Source organism: Mus pahari, chromosome 3 (genome assembly GCF_900095145.1).
Source record: "Mus pahari chromosome 3, PAHARI_EIJ_v1.1, whole genome shotgun sequence".
Taxonomy (NCBI): domain Eukaryota; kingdom Metazoa; phylum Chordata; class Mammalia; order Rodentia; family Muridae; genus Mus; species Mus pahari.
Genome location: NC_034592.1, coordinates 136,054,033 through 136,070,681, shown reverse-complemented (window position 1 = coordinate 136,070,681; position 16,649 = coordinate 136,054,033). Strand labels below are relative to the sequence as shown.

General features: G+C 46.3%; 1 protein-coding gene across 1 annotated transcript in view; it reads right to left on the bottom strand.

The window, feature by feature from the left end:
- Positions 1 to 3,798: 3,798 nt before the first annotated feature.
- Positions 3,799 to 16,649, bottom strand: part of LOC110318038 (DNA (cytosine-5)-methyltransferase 3B) — a 39,146-nt gene continuing 26,295 nt past the window's right edge. Inside the window, exons 14-21 of the mRNA XM_029535753.1 lie at positions 15,938 to 16,025; positions 14,818 to 14,963; positions 14,416 to 14,506; positions 14,015 to 14,163; positions 13,114 to 13,199; positions 7,983 to 8,052; positions 7,196 to 7,314; positions 3,799 to 5,293 (exon numbers count right to left, since the gene is read on the bottom strand). Coding sequence (XP_029391613.1) covers positions 5,152 to 5,293; positions 7,196 to 7,314; positions 7,983 to 8,052; positions 13,114 to 13,199; positions 14,015 to 14,163; positions 14,416 to 14,506; positions 14,818 to 14,963; positions 15,938 to 16,025 — 891 coding nt within the window. The 3' untranslated portion in view covers positions 3,799 to 5,151. The remainder of the gene's footprint in view (positions 5,294 to 7,195; positions 7,315 to 7,982; positions 8,053 to 13,113; positions 13,200 to 14,014; positions 14,164 to 14,415; positions 14,507 to 14,817; positions 14,964 to 15,937; positions 16,026 to 16,649) is intronic.

The window sequence follows — 16,649 nt, the reverse complement described above, 5'->3', positions numbered from 1 at the left end:
TCAGACAGGCCCTGTCTGGGCCAACCAGAAGCCAGACAGGTGTGTGTCCTCTTTCTACACAGGTCCAGGAGGACCTGCTGCCCAGTGCTAACAATGATTAACTACCCTGGACCTTCCCCCGGGCATTAGCGATGCGTAGTGAGCCAGTGCCTGGAAGGTGGGTGGCATACCTTCCCCGAAGCACCTCAGCATCCCACAAACCCACCTGGACCTGCAGGTAGGGCGTGGAAATGAACCCCACCATAATGGTCCATGACCTGGCTGCCCAGGGATGGACTGCACAAGGGAAAGATGCCTCCTTCACATTTGCAGGACTCACTTTGACAGCAGAAACTTTTTGGCTCTTTGAGACGGGGTCTCTGATCGTCAGGCTAGCTTTGAACTCACAGCAAATCCTCCTGCTTCAGCTGCTAGTGATAAGATAAATATGAGCCTGGTTCACTAAACAATCCTTAGCTGGGCAGAGCAGCTCATGCCTTTGTTCAGGACATAGAAGGCAGAGGCAGGCAGATCACAGTGAGTTCAAGGTCAGCTTGGTCTACACAGCCAGATCCAGGTGAGCCAGGGCTGCATATTGAGACTTTGTCTTAAAAGAAAAAGTTTCTCTTCAAGTTTGAAGGTTAGTTCCTGAGTTGGGCTGGCGTGGGCTGCAGTGGCAGTCCCTCTGTACTATTAGTCACTGCCATTGTCTTAGATCCTCTAATACACAGGTCCTGTACCCATGACTAATGTACCCATGACCTATGCCTAGCTCAGTTGCTCTCCTCTGTCCATGTTCTACAGACAGGTCTAGGAAGGCCTGGTTAACTCTTGTCTGTCTAGATAGCCATTTTGTGCTGTTACTAGGAAAATTTCTAAGGCTTGAGTTGATTACATATTATGTTCTGTGCTTTGGTAACCCTAGAAACCAATCACAGGCCGGGCAGTGGTGGCGCATGCCTTTAATCCAAGCACTCGGGAGGCAGAGGCAGGAGGATTTCTGAGTTCGAGGCCAGACTGGTATACAAAGTGAGTTCCAGGACAGCCAGGGCTATACAGAGAAACCCTGTCTCAAAAAAACCAACCCCCCCCCCCAAAAAAAAGACGCCAATCACAACAGAGGCCAGTTAGAACTGCTTTGTATAGTTAGCCACAATAAGCTTGGACCATGACTGACCACCCAGCAGCCTCTCTTGCACCTAGCTAGGTATGAACCTTTATGGTCTCTTGCCTTTATAAGCTGCCCCTGGGATGGATCTCAACATGAGAAAGACACCTGTACCAATATAAGTCATTTGGAGAAAAACTGCCATTTTGAGTAGGGGGTCAAATAATGCTTAAGTTCCCAAGATCTCCCTGGGAATTGGCATCCTACTTGACAGACATGGCACGGTAAGACATGAATGCTAGCCAAGGCACTCTATTCGATTTTAGCTGGCCGTCACAGCCAGCTCCCAAGTCTGGACTGCTTCCCTGATCAATCACTCTTTGGGTGTAAACTCCATAAACCAACCCTGCATGACTGAGTTCTGTTTCTGACTGGTTTGTGCAGTGATTCCCAGGCCCCAATAAGGCTCAACAAATTCAATTCCTATGACTTTGGACAAAAACACAAAGAAACTATTATGGGAACATTTTACTTTTTCTCAATCCCTATTTTTAATGATGGTTCTTAAACGCTTTATCCTCCCTTTTAGCCCACCACCTACCAGAGGTAGTGGAAAAGAAAGGACATGGGGTAAGTGGACCTGTTTAGAAATGGTTATTTCTTTGGTCAAATCTTATCCGTGTTATTCAATTCAGAGTCAGCAGTGGCAGCTCAATCCACTGGCAAACACTGATGCATTAGCAGTACAGTTCAGTAGAGTCACGATAGCAGCAATGGCAGTACATAGCAGACAGCCAGGCCTTAACCTTGGCACAAGTCAGCAGGAGGGACCCAGGAGGGATGTCAGAAGTCTGTGATCAGTGAAGACCCAAGACCAACAAGTGTTGCACAGCTAACTCTATCAGCAAGCTCAGCTCAGCGTTCCACTGTCCATCTATTTACTCTCCCTCAAACCATCACATCTTCCATGGGTCTTGTTTCAACATGTGAATCTGTCTCAGTTGACATCACTGCCAATCAGCCAGTCTGAGGAGGTGGCAACAAACTGCAACCCACTACCAAAGTCTTTTGATGCATTCTCTCTATTGGGTTCAACAAATACAACTCCACTAGCCAATGCAAGGCGGACCAATATGTGTATTAGCAAACAACTCTTCATCATGTGACCTTCCATGTCTTGCTTCAGCAGAATATCCTCTCTCCTGTGTCTGCTTCAGCGAAACATGTTTGCCTTAGCAAAACACCATCCAACACAACTGACTTTCCAAAGATCCCTTAAGTTTCCATTTCAGGAAGACTGAAAGAGTCCCTTACCACAATATCTGTGTGAAGTGTATAGCCAGCTGAGCATCTAGAATTCGAACACAGTTAAAAATCTGCTTAAGGCCTTTATCCCTTCCCAAATTAAACCTACAATCTGCTAGGAATCTCACCAGAAAATACATCTCCATCTGGATGTCTTATTTAAATCTATGTATGGCTTTCAATGGTTTTTAAACATTTTAAACTCAAATGCTTAGTCACCAGAGAGTAAAACTGTTTGATAAAAGGACCAAAGATTAGGAGGTGTGGCCTTGTTGAGGAAGCTGGTCATTAGGGTTCAGCTTTGAGGTTTCAAAAGCACACACCAGGCCCAGGCCCCTTTCTCAGGTACAGATCGGGACGTGCCCTCAACTCTGATCCAGCACCATGCATGCCATCCTGTCCCTACCATGATAACGGACTAAACCTCTGAAACTGTTAGCAAGCCCCCAATTCTTATATACAGTGCACATATATGCATACATATATACATACATATGTATATACAGACATGTCTGTGCACCTACACTTGTGCCAGGGTTCTTATGGAGGACAGAGGATCTCTTGCATGGAGTCAGCCTGCTTCCACCATGTGGGTCTTGAGGTCAGGACATCAGGCTTGGAGCCAAATACCTTAACCCACTGAGCCATTTTTCCATTTCAGTAAGTATTTATTTAAAAAAATAACTGGTATGTATGCTCTCTTGTGATTTTTTTCTTGAGCATCTTTCCATTTTTAATAAAAATCCTAACTCTGCTTCATGCTGCCCTCTTCAAGAATTATTTTGTTGAAGGACACCTGCACACAACATGTCTGCCTGGTACCTGTCACTACAGAAGCCAGAAGAGGGCAATGGCTTCCCTGGGACTAGGGTGGATCTGTGGGTATTGTAACCAAATGTTGGTCTCTGGAAGATCAATGAGCTACTCAACCATCCGTTTAGCTTGTTGGTGGAGTTTGTTTTGCTTTTGACTAGGATCCCCGGGCAATAATGTTATACAGAAGCAGAACTAATGACACCATCTTAAGCTAAAGATGCAAAACGCTTCACTTACAACTCACACCATGGCATTGTTATAACTGACCACGTTTAACAACCAATGATTAAAGATCACAGCCTTTACAATTAAACAAATTACTCACTAAGCTAAGTTTACTGATTATTATGGTAACTAACCAAGAATGCCATAGTAGGAATATTTATTTGTTATGATTTTCCTGCTGTTAAGGCCATGGGATCTAGCAGGTTACTGTTTTACTCACAATGTTGCCCGGGCTAGCCTGGAACTCACCTTGAGACACCTGGTTCTGTACTAGAGAACTATGGGGGTAAAGACAATGGGTCACAAACATGGCAGTAGGCCTCAAGCTAGTACACATCAGCAGATAAAAAACACATAGCACGTTATAGAGAAATACAACTTTAATCAACCAGAAAGGTAAACTCTGGGCATCTGTCATCTTTGCACCTAAAAATCAGAAACCAGTGGAGACAAACTGTTGAGACAAGGCAGGCTCCCCACACCTGTGACGTTCCTAAAGTCCTCACTGCACCAGTTATAAAAAAGTGGTAACATGAAAATAGAAGTCTGAGAGTCATAAAAAGTATATAAAAAAACCTCTGAGTATTGTCTGCTTTCTAGAAAATAGCACCTGTATTTAGAGTAAAAGGTGTTTAAAAACCATTACGATGGCATTTCTGAAATGCAGCTTTCTCATCTCCAGTGATGCCCCTAAAAAAAAGCACCCCTTAAAAATACAATGTCTACAACGGGGTAAAAAGCTTTTTAAAAACCTCCAGAAGCTTTTCACTGTAGTTTCCCCAAACATCACTTAGATGAGGGAAGACAATGAGCTTCTGGTCTTGGCTTCTCATGAATAACTAGGGGGTCATATTTATCTGGGGACCTGAGCTGTTGGGGACCAGGCCCCCTCATTTGGCAAGAGGGAGTGGGGAACGGGTTTCCCAAAGTTTCCTCCTCCGCGTCCCTCACACCTGGAAGAGGGCCACTCCACCCACCCTTCCTGAGCTCCAAACATTCTACTCCAGTCTTCATGGGAACTAGCCACATGGGCCCCTACCCAGGGAAAAGCCGTAAGGCGGTGACATCATCCCTGCTGACATCATGACACTGGAAAATGCTACAAGACCAACAGGATTTCAGACCTTGTACCAAAGCAAGGGGAAGATGACAGGAAGACTTAAGCCATAAACGTCATCTTCAAATACCCCTAGGGAAAAAAACAAAACAAACCAAAAAAATTTTTGGCCCCTTGACCTTGCTCATCTGAGCCCACATTCACAATAGCATCCTCCAGCAAGTGTGGAGCATGGGTTACTTAAAAACAAAAATCAAGTGATTCTGCAGCATAAACCTGAGTACTAAGAGAGCTATTGGGTTTGTTCTTTCTTTCTTTCTTTTTGGTATCTTAGCAATCACCTCTGAGTGATAAACTCAGGAGGGTAAAAGAAAGCCATCTTACTGCCTACTTCAAGTTTTAAAGCTTCAGGGGAAGAGAACATGAGCACCATGCCAGGCTACTCTAAGCAGCCAGCTCTGAGCTGTGCAGACGGGAGGGAGCACCGGGGCTCCCCTGCAAGGGCCAGGAGGCGCTGCTCCCACTGAGCAGGAGAAAGCTGAGGTACAGTGATATGAGGCCCCACACAGGTGAGCTAAGGAAGGGGTCAGGTGAGGTGCCTTCAGGGAGGGGTGACTCTGGACACTGGCTCTGACCAAGAGCTCCCCAGTCCTGGGTAGAACTATTCACAGGCAAAGTAGTCCTTCAAGGGGGCAAACAGGTGTCTGATGACTGGCACACTCCAGGACCTGCCCAGCAGCTTCTGGCGGGCGCCGCGGCCCATGTTGGACACATCCGTGTAGTGAGCAGGGAAGCCGAAGATCCTAGAGTACAGAGAGAAAAGATGTGAGGTTAGAAGGTTCCATGTCTCTAAGGCACCAAGAACAGCTGTGTTCTGGAGGTCCACCAGCACCCCCCCCCACCCCCTCTACTGTCTCTGCCCCATGTCTCTACCCTTCCCCATGCCTTCTGATAGGACTATTGGGCTCAGAGGAACCTTCAAGACTACCAGGCCCACTGGTTTCTGCAAACAGTTGCTGACAGGGAACTGATACTATGTATCCTCAGGGGACTTGCTCCTGGTCCTTCCCCGCCATGCATGGACCCTTCTTAAACACCTAATGTCAATTAACCCATCAATGGCTGCCAATCAACCAGATGACATAACCAGAACTACTGCTAAATGCATGGTGTGCACCGGCTCGTGAGTGAAAGCCACTTAGCCACAAGTCACATGTATTTGGCTTCAAAGCATAAGAAGAGTGAAACAATTTGTTTTCGAAGAAAGAAAAGGTGACATTTTCAATGACAAATACATGGGGGTCACATATACCAGTTCTTCTGTAGCCACCTGAACACATGTACACACACACTCAGATACACACACACACATTGTCAAACACATTCAGATAGACAAACACGTATATGCAAGTCTCTCTGTGTGTCTCTGTCTCTCTTTAAAATATCAGAGAAAACTAATCCCATGGCTTTCCCCAGACAAAGAAAGACTGACCCGATGTTCCCAAGTATCACAGGACTACAAAAGCTCTAACGTCACCTGTACCATGTGACACCTCAAATACAGGTATTACCATTCCTGGCATCCACACAGTACCAATCACATCTGAGAAACTCTAATCTGAGAGTCCCAACCCCAGGACAACCTACAACATGGACATATGACAAGATTCCTACAAATCACAACATTTTTTTTTTTTCGTTTTCCGAGACAGGGTTTCTCTGTGTAGCCCTGGCTGTCCTGGATCTCACTCTGTAGACCAGGCTGGCCTTGAACTCAGAAATCCACCTGCCTCTGCCTCACAAGTGCTGGGATTACAGGCGTGCGCCTGGCAACAACTTATTCTTATACAGCCCCAAGGCTCAAGGACCTTTGTAGAAGAGGAACCTAAGACTGTCACAAGGCCAAGGTGGTTGACAACATCCTGAAACTTTCCTTGTGAACTCATTGTTGTGATGGCACACCAAGACGTGTGCATGCTCTCACCAGAGAGGGGGAAGACAGAAATGCAACTACTAGGTAAATGCCTAGTGAACGCCGGGAAAGGGAAAGCCAGTCGGTATGACCCTCGCTGGGTTGACTGCACAGCAGGCAGAGTCCACTCAAGAAGAAAGGGGAACCAGTATCTCAATGGGTGAAAGGCATAGGAGGGTGGAAGACAGTGTAATGGAGTTGAGGGAGAGGTGTAAATATGGCGGCTCACACCTGTAAGCCCAGCATTCAGGAGGCTGCAGCACAAGTTAAGCCTAAACTAAGAGTTCCTCTCCCCCTGCTCAGTCCACAGACCATCTCTGTGTAAAGAAACAAATCTGAAATGGGAATATGGAGTATTAACATCAAGAAATAGTTAATATAAGAGATCTGGTAGACAGAGAAGGCTCCTTGGTGAGGTAGAGGCCATCATGATCTCCAATGCAAACTCAAGGAGGGTCAAATCTACATAGCGTGACCCTGCCTAAAATCTAAAACAAAAACAAAAGCCAACAACCGCAACTGAGAGATGACTGCTTCTGTACAATAAGGAGATCAAAGAGACTGAGGCTGAGGAGGAGGCGCACACATCAGAACTCTGGGGATAAACTAGTCTTTAAGGAAGAGTCTCAGACCAAAATCTCAGACAGGAAAACAGTCGTGCAGACTGTCGCCCTGTCTCTCACCCCATCTCCCCCTTCCTGCCTTCACTCCCACAGCTTCCAGTGCAGCTCACCTTTCGAGCTCAGTGCACCACAGAATGTCGTCTTTGCCATTCATGACTACAGGGAAAAGCTGGTTTTTCCCCTGTCTGATGGAGTTCGACTTGGTGGTTATTGTCTGCACTTTCTTTAACTGGAGAACAAAACAACATCGCAGGGTGAGCACAGAAGACTTTCGAGTGGGCTCAGGCTCAGAAACATCCAGAGGTGACAGAAGACAGAAGGCATGGGTTTGGAGAGGTGGCAGGGACAGACATACACAAGGAGAGGACAGAGAGACAGACTGGAAGGGATTCTTTATGTGTCCCACACATGCCAAGTTAATGAACAGGGAGGACCAGACACACACACATTTTAGCCAAAAGTGACTATGAAGGATCACATGGGGACCAAGACACCAGTTACTGATGGGTCATGAAGCCATCCAGACTTAGAAGGCCAGCCAGAGCCTGAGCAGTGGGGCCTTTGTCTTATGCAGACACAGAGGAGCAGGCATGGGGAGGCCTTCCTCTGTGTCTGTGACTTCACAGCACATAGCCTTCTGCGGCAGCATCCACCACTATTCGCTACTCCAAAGAGCATCTGCAGCACTGCCCCTGTGCATCCAACGTTAACCACTGCAGAGCCCAGCGGCATCTATTCCTCATGCATCAGAAACATCGCCTACTCTGCACTGGAAGGAGAGACAGAACAGGTCTGTAGGGAAGGAGGCCCAGCACCGGGAGTCTGTGAGGGGATGAGCAGGCACCACGTATGTGGACAGAGCCAAGGGCACAGTGTCATGTCTACTCCACAGCTTACCTTTGCTGTCCTACTGAACTCCAGGCAGTCCTGCAGCTCGAGCTTATCATTCTTTGAAGCTATCACGGGCCTGGGGACAGCCAAAACCCGTTACTCTCCAGCGTCTGCCCAGGAGGTCCATGTGAGAGACCTCGCAAGACAGACGAGGGGAGAATCTAGCTTTTTAAGATTTAACCTTTTAACTGTATGTGTGTCTTGCCTGTTTATAAGAGCACCATGTGCAGATGTTAATGGAAGCAAAAAGAACATGTAGGGGACAGAACAAAGAAGAGCAAGTGCTCTGAACTACCTCGCCAGTCTGCCAGCTCCAGAGTGGGCTTGACTGTACTTTGTCAACCATCCGCATGTCAAAAGCCTTGGACGAACCCCATCATGGTGAGTGCAAGGCTGTGTGCCAAAGTCCCTGAGGACAGCCCAGTACCTACACATAGTACAGTGTGTTTCTACTGAATGATATACATTAAGGAGGATCAAGGTCTTATGCAAACCAGAGAGTGCTCCTCCATACCCACATACAGGCACTATATTACTTTAGTATAGATCACCGTGGGCATCCTTACCTTGAGATATGCACTGCTAGGAATGAGAGCTCAGAATACCAACCTCCCATCAAACACATTCAGTGACTGCTCCCTTAAACTCAGGTCACCTGACTTGCAAAAGTGGATTCAAACATCAAGAGATGGGTTTCGAAGCAGAAACACGCCCACATGCACATAAGCAGTCAAAGAACACTAGTATGGCAGCACCACTACAGACCCAAAATACCTGAGACATCACAATGGAAGCAGCTGAGTTAAGGAATCACCCCCAGCCCTGACAGCCAGCAAATAACAGCAAATAACAAACACCTCTTTCTTTTAGGGCACTCATGAGCTTACAAGCTACCAAGAGAAAAGGGTTTACAAATCTACACAGGTTCAAAGATCCTTTCAAGCCGGGCCTGGTGGCGCAGGCCTTTAATCCCAGCACTCGGGAGGCAGAGGCAGGCGGATTTCTGAGTTTGAGGCCAGCCTGGTCTACCAAGTGAGTTCCAGGACAGCCAGGGCTATACAGAGAAACCCTGTCTCGAAAAAAAAAAAAAAAAAAAAAAAAAAAAAAAAAAAAGATCTTTTCAGCCGGGTTTGTGACACTTGGTCACATCCAATGCAGAGACACAACAGTGGATGGTCAAGACCAAAATAAAGCTTCCACGCAGTCAGTGTACACATCCTCACACAGGCACACACAAGGATAATTGAAAAATTAAGGTGAAAGGACATCCCATAACCAAAGATCAGCTAGTGCAGTCTTATGGCTCTTCATATAACTCAATATTTAACCTATCAAAGCAGACTCTTGTTGGCCAACTGACTGCTATCCTACTCCAGTAGCACATACCATTCTCAGACTCGTGCCTCTAGTGGTTGGCATCCTATTGGACACACCTCATTAGTGCCTCTTCCCTGTCCTCTCACTATTTTCTTCCTATTATCCACACGTCTACTCTGCCAAGGGGTCACATCCAAAGACTCAGGTCTGTGTTATTTGACCAGAATACAGACACGTCCTTAGTATACACCTTTAACACCAAACAATGAAGGTAAAGTTAGTTTGTAAAGGATGCAGCCATGTTTGAAAGTGATGTCTGATTGGGTAGCAAATTGAGGAATCAAAGATTTGACAGAATGAGTCAGACAGGTTACGCCCAAGTCAGGATACACAGGAAAGAGGTGTAAATAGTTTTGGCCCCGCAATGGACTCCCATGTTTGAATGCTTGGTCCATAGAGCATGATACTAATATGGCCTTGTTTAAGAAAGTGTTGTCACTGTGGTGGTGGGCTTTGTGATCTCCTATGCCTACGTGCCATCCAGTATAGAATCAGAGCCTTCTCCTGGCTCCTGGATGGGACTGTTGGCCTCTAGCATGTGTCTGCCTGCACACTGCCATGATTCCTGCCATGATGGACTGAACCTCAGAAACTGTAAGTCAGCCCCAATTAAAATGTTGTCCTTTATGAGTTGCCTTGGTCATGGTGTCCCTTCACAGCAATAAAACCCTAAGACAAGAACAGCACAGGGAGAGAGGAAGAAAGTAGACATGGGTGTGGTGTGTGTAAGGCACTTTTACTGAGACAGTTTTACAGGAAGAGGTTGCAGAGAGAATAAGCAAGACACAGGTGAAGACAGAATGAGGCAGAGAATGAGAAGGAGCCATAGCTAGTATGAGGCCAAGTAGAACAACTCAATCAGAACCCAAGAGAAGCAGAATGAATCAGTCAGCTTGGAGAGGCGTTTAGGCCAGAGTTCAGAAAGAGCTAGAAAGTTGTTAACTCCCCATTAGGTTGACAACTCCTACAGTTTCCAACTCCATCACACAAGGATGTGGAACCATGAACCAACGGCATCTGTATTGGGAGTGTCTTGCCATGGCACTCATGACGAAAAAACACTGATCTTTAAGCTTGTTTAGGCAAATCAAACCACCCAGTATCTAAAGAATCTCAAGTCCTTCCTCTGGCATCGAACACACATTCATACGGGGCATTCCTTGTTCCTGTTGAACGGGAATCTCTCCTTGTTCGCAAAGCCACCTTCCCAGCCCTCAACATACCCACTACTCTCCTCATTAGCTTGTCACCTCCACAAGTGTCATCAATAGAGTCAAACAATGATGGCTGGGTAAATTAGCACAGGATAATGCCAAGTATAAACATGGTATGGTAACCAATAATGCACCAGCCTCCAATGATTACAACATTAATGATACCATAAAACAAATAAATAAATCACTCATTCTACAGCAGTACTCGCCCACCTGTTTCCACCCTTGGTCAATAGAAAAATCAATGAAAATGTTCCAGAACTCATGGCGAGTCAGATCATCAATACCATTACATTGTGTATCTTCTCTGGCATAGACATCAAACATAGATGAGAGGCTCCTCCAGCCAGTTTATAAGCATGGTTGCTTATGTCTAACTCCTGGGACTTAGAAAGTATTGGTCCATGATAAAGGACTTTATGCTTTAAATATTTACTATGTGCTTGCAAGTATTATCTGCATGGATCATATACATATCACATGCATGTCCCTCACCCTCAGAAGGCAAAGGGACAGAGTCCCTGGAGCAGGACACTTCGATAATACATGAGAGGCCATAGACTTACTTCCGTCATGTGCCATGTGGTAAAGTGGCAGCCTGTAGAATAGGAAAAGATGTTTGCCACTTACACATCTGATAGATGTACATGTGTGTATGTTTGTGTGCCTATGTGTATATATGTATATAAGGAACTAAACCATGGGAACGGAAATAATAAATGAAATTTTCAAAAAATGAAATATAAACGGCCATAAGGAAAATGCAAACTGTAAGAGAGACCACATCCTACACAGTCTAATGGCCAAATAGCTTGTGGTGGTGACGATGTAGGACAGGGGAAAGCCAGACTCATGGCTGGTGGGTGTGCACACTGGCTCAGACACTATGTGCAGTATGGCAGTTCCTCAGTAGGTTGGAATGGATCTGCCTTAAGATCCAGCTCTACATAAACAGTCTGGACAATAAACCCAAGGGACTCGTTACACTCAACACACATATTGTTCAGGCACGGTCAGTGTTGCTCTACTCATAATGGCCAGAAGTTGGAAACTGCCTAGATACCCAACAACTAATGAATGGATAATGAAAATGTCCATTTATACAGTGCAATTAGTCAGCCACTATAGAAAACAAACAAACAATTGCTGGGCGTGGTGGTGCATGCCTTTAATCCTAGCACTCGGGAGGCAGAGGCAGGCGGATTTCTGAGTTCGAGGCCAGCCTGGTCTACAAAGTGAGTTCCCGGACAGCCAGGGATATACAGAGAAACCCTGTCTCAAAAAAAAAAAAAAGAAAAAAAAAAAAGAAAAAGAAAGAAAGAAAAGAAAAAGAAAGAGAAGAAACTTGAAGGAAAATGGAACAACAACAACAAAAAATCCTGAGTGAAGTAACACAGACCTAAAATGTCAAATATTGTACATTCTATCTTATATACCTTTTAAGCTGGTAATAGTGTACTATAACACGTGATAATTTAAATAGACATAAGGACATGGAGGGGGGAATATAGTACTTTAAAGGAAAAATATAGTACTTTGAAGGAAAACTGTAATAGATTAATTACATAAGGAACATGGGGAGGTTTGCTGTGATGCTTGCATCCTTTGTGCAGGCTTGTATTCTTAGAATAATTAGAGGGAATCAGATAATTGGGAACGTGAGTGTGGGTGTGGAGCACCAGGTGGGTGTTGAGAAATCAAGGTTAGCAAGTGAGCTTCACCCCTGAGCCTTCCCCTTCTTCAGTAGTCACACAACCACTGACAGCTCAGCTTAGTGGCCTGGTTGACTACCAAGGGCCTTCTTCAGGGCCTACTTTATAAACTCAGGGGACAAGGGAATGGTGTCTTTGACATTTTCAATTTGCATTAGAATTGTAGGAATTCCCAGGGAGACCTTAAGAGCCATCAATCTGCAACCAGAACAAGGTGGCTGGCTGCCAAGCCTCCCACCCAGGCACCCAGTTATGCAGAGCATGCATCCTAAAGGCAGGAACTCCAGAACAGGCCTTCTCAGGCTTCCTTGCACTACAACCCTTTAGTTTACAGTTCAACATGGTGTGGTGACCTCAACCATAAAATTATTTCTTTCTGGGGCTGGAGAGATGGCTAAGTGGTACAGAGCACTGACTGCTCTTCCAGAGGTCCTGAATTCAATTCCCAGCAACCACATGGTGGCTCAGAACTGTAATGGGATCTGATGCCCTCTTCTGGTGTGTCTGAAGTCAGCTATAGTGTACTCATTACACATAAAATAATTAAAAAAAAATTATTGGTACTGCATAACTAATTTTGGTGCTGTTATGAAACATAATGTAAATTACATGATACAAATAATGTGAATAATGTAAAAATAATGAAATAATGTAAATCACTGATAGGCAAACCCTGCTAAGGGATCAGCCAGCACACACAAGTACAGAACCACTGGTCAGAACACAGGTACAGAACCACTGGTCAGCACACACCCACTGGTGTACAAGGTTGGAGTTACCAGTCAGACCTGTGTATAACTTTGCTATGTTCCCTGTCCCCGTCAGGGCTCTTACCTGTTCATTCCGGGTAGGTTACCCCAGAAGTACCGGGCCCTGTGAGCAGCAGACACCTTGATGGCATCGATCATCACTGGGTTACACTGCAGGAACAGAGGGGGAGCTGCGGCTGGAAACACCAAGACTCAGGTGTCACTCAGCCGGGGTGGGACCTGTCAGGTGACAAGGCTTTCCTAGCTATACAAGAGGAGAGGAAGCACCCAAAGGCGGCGGCAGGGGGGGGGGGGGAAGACAGCAGTTTCTCTGTCTCTGCATGGTAGAGATGACCAGGCCTGCACGCTTTATGACTCATGCCAAAACTCTAGATGCAGAAGGCTGTGCAGGCAACATACGGACACCTAACCAGAGGTTCAAGACAGCTCGGTCACGTAAGGCTGAATTATAATCCAGCAGTAGTGGGGCAGCGCTGTAAAGGCAGAGACAGGAAGAGTAAGAAAAGAGTAAGAGGTCAAGGAAAGCCGGAGCTGCGTGAAACCAACGTCAAAAAGAACAAAGACAGGAGGATGGCTTAGCAGGGTTAGGTGCTTGTGTGCCTGATGACCAGAGCTTGATTTCCAGAAGCCATTGTAGAGAGAATTGATTCCGAAGTAACTCTGAAACCTTCAAATGTGCATCATGGCAAGTGTCCCTCTGTGTACACATACAAAATGAAGCTTAAAAGGAAAGAAAACAAAGCAAGAAATAGAAAAACACAAGCCTACTAATTTCTCCACAGAGCTTTAAGTAAAGCCATTCTTGGTGCAAATAGAAGATAGGACACTGACAGATGAACGTGAAGAGCATGCTACATTATTAGTTCTCAGATCAAGCCACACCCTCCTCTAAGTGGGAGATAATTTCCTCAGCCTTCAGTGTTAGTGGCGCCTTCCCTGCCAGGTTTCCCTGACAGTCCACTCACTGCCAGGAATCGAGAGATGTCTTTCTTGTCATTCACTTTCATGGCCACAACATTCTCGAACATCCAGAAGAATGGGCGGTTGTCGCCCTCCTTGGGCCGTGTATAGTTCAGCAAGTGGTAAAACTCGAAGAAGAGCCTTCCCGTGCCCTCTGCAATGGGAATAGCAGAGGAAAACGAGGTTTAATCAAAACCTCCATTCAACACGAGCCTCAAAAAGACCAGAGAGTGTCCCGGACACCGCAGGAAAGGAAGCCAACTGCATTTGCTGTGTCCGGGAAGAGAAGGGCCTGAGCCATACATAGGCTAACCACCTGACAACAGCTTCTATTTCCATTGTCCCCCTGAAAATACACACCGCACGTAGTGGTGCTGGAGGTCCCAAACCCTGGTGGTCTGCTTACCATATAGACCTTTGCGGGCAGGATTGACATTAGAGAGATCATTGCATGGGCTTCCACCAATCACCAAGTCAAATGGGCCCCACTCTTCAATCTGATAGAAAAAAACCCACATACACAGCTGTTATGAGCCTGAGGAAGTAAGAACTGGACTCTGGGGGAAACTGCTAAGAAATCAGCAATTCTAAAATATTCTTTTATCGAACTAAATGCTTGAGCCGACACATCAATGCTTAACAGAGCTAATCCTGAAATACACCTCCAAATGCTCGCTTGCACTTTTTCTAAGGTGTCTACAGCTTGTCCTACCTGCAACCATGGGCCTGGGGGATGGGGACATGAGAACAGAAAAACACTGGGGGATAAGGGAGATGTTTTGAACTGCAAGAAAAAGGTGACCCGCACATTTTTCTTGGTGATTTTGCGGACGTCATTGACATATTTGATTTGGCCTTCATGCTTAACAGTTCCCACAGCGATGGACTCTGCACAGACTTCGGAGGCAACGTACTTTTCCACTTTAATACCCAACTCCTTGAGCACCAAGTACCCTGTGAAGGATCAAAGACAAATGTGAGGCCAACTGTGGGACCATCAGGCCCACGGTATCCTCCCGCAGCACAATGAGGACCCTCACTCCATCCCTGTTACCTCAGAGGATCTGTGTCAACCCCGGGGGACCTCAGGCCATATTGACTGTCTCATTCCAAGTATGGGAAATCTCACGAAGTGGAAAGGAATCAGGGTGAGGAAAGTACCTGTTCCCTAACTGACTGTAAATGTATTTATGCATGTAGAAGGAACGGGTAAGAAGAAAGGTTAAAACACAAGAGCAACATTAGCACAGCAGACCTGAGAGTGTGGTGCGTGTTGACTGATTCCTGCACGTATACAAATTAAAGACAGAGAACGGCCAGGACTGAAGAGCACTGCCTGCTGGAGAGGAACGCGCTGCCTAATAGGGAGCACTGCCTGCAGAGAGGACCACCTGCTGGAGAGCATTGTCTAATGGAGAGCACTGTCTAATGGAGAACACTGCCTGCTGGAGAGCACTGCCTGCGGGAGAGCACTACCTAATAGAGAGCACTGCGGGAGAGCACTAGCTGATAGGGAGCACTACCTGCTGGAGAGCACTGCCTGCTGGAGAGCACTGTCTAATTACCCCATCATTTGCATGTCTGGCCAGCAAATTCTCAGATGCTTGAAGGAAAACAAGATGCATGTCCTTTTAGAAATGGCCTGTGCATCCAGGCAGGGAACATGGAAGGAATAGGAACTTGTCACCAAGCCTGATACATGGGTGACCAACAGGGAACAGATGTTGTCTCTGATCCCCACATGTCTATGGGGCAAACACAGGCTTACAGTCACACACATGGTGGCATGAGAAGGCAGAGGCCATTGAGCACAGCAGAAACAGGCACACATAACACCTCTGCTATTAATGTTCTCAATGGCCACATAGCAGACACTTTCATCTGCCTTAGAGGCTTTGTTCATTATCCCAACAGAGCATCAAACTCACCTGTCGCAATTCCATCAAACAGAGACAGGACTCTAATGGGCCTCCTTTTGGCTGCAGGAATTGCTGGGTACAACTTGGGTGGCTCCTGCTAGAAAGGAAACAGAGAGATACCCAGAGTATCCATCCATCCTCCAGAGCCCAGAGGCTATGATGGGAACTGGTGAAAACGTGTTTGGCACAAGCTGGCCATTCTGTCCTTAGACAGGAGGCACAGCTGCCTCCTACAGACACACAGACAGATAAGGAGCTTGACTGGTAACTGCCAAGGCCTCTAGGAACAGAAGATAAACTCCTACAGTGTGGGGGCAGCTGGTCCCAGGCAGCTCTGATGTTTGCTTCTTGTTCTCTCATCAGAAGGTGCTGGAAGCAAGAATTGTCTGCTAGGTGTCAGTCGACTAGCAAGGGCTACAAGCCTGAGGGGAACTGGGCCTGAGGTTGAAATGGTCTGCACATGGGATCTTGGTGCACATTCCAGATGGACTCAACCTCAATGTTTAACGCAGGTTGCCCTTCAGCTCAACACACAGCTCATGGCTCAGCTTTCTGTGCTGTGATATCAACCTTTCTTACTAGGCCTGTTGCTGTATCTCAAATCATCTCTCACTGTGGAGCCTTGAATGGCCAGGAACTCACTATGTAGACCAGGCTATCCTTGATCCCAGAGGCAGGCCTGCCCCTGCTTCCTAGGGTCTCAGATTAAAGACTTAACTCT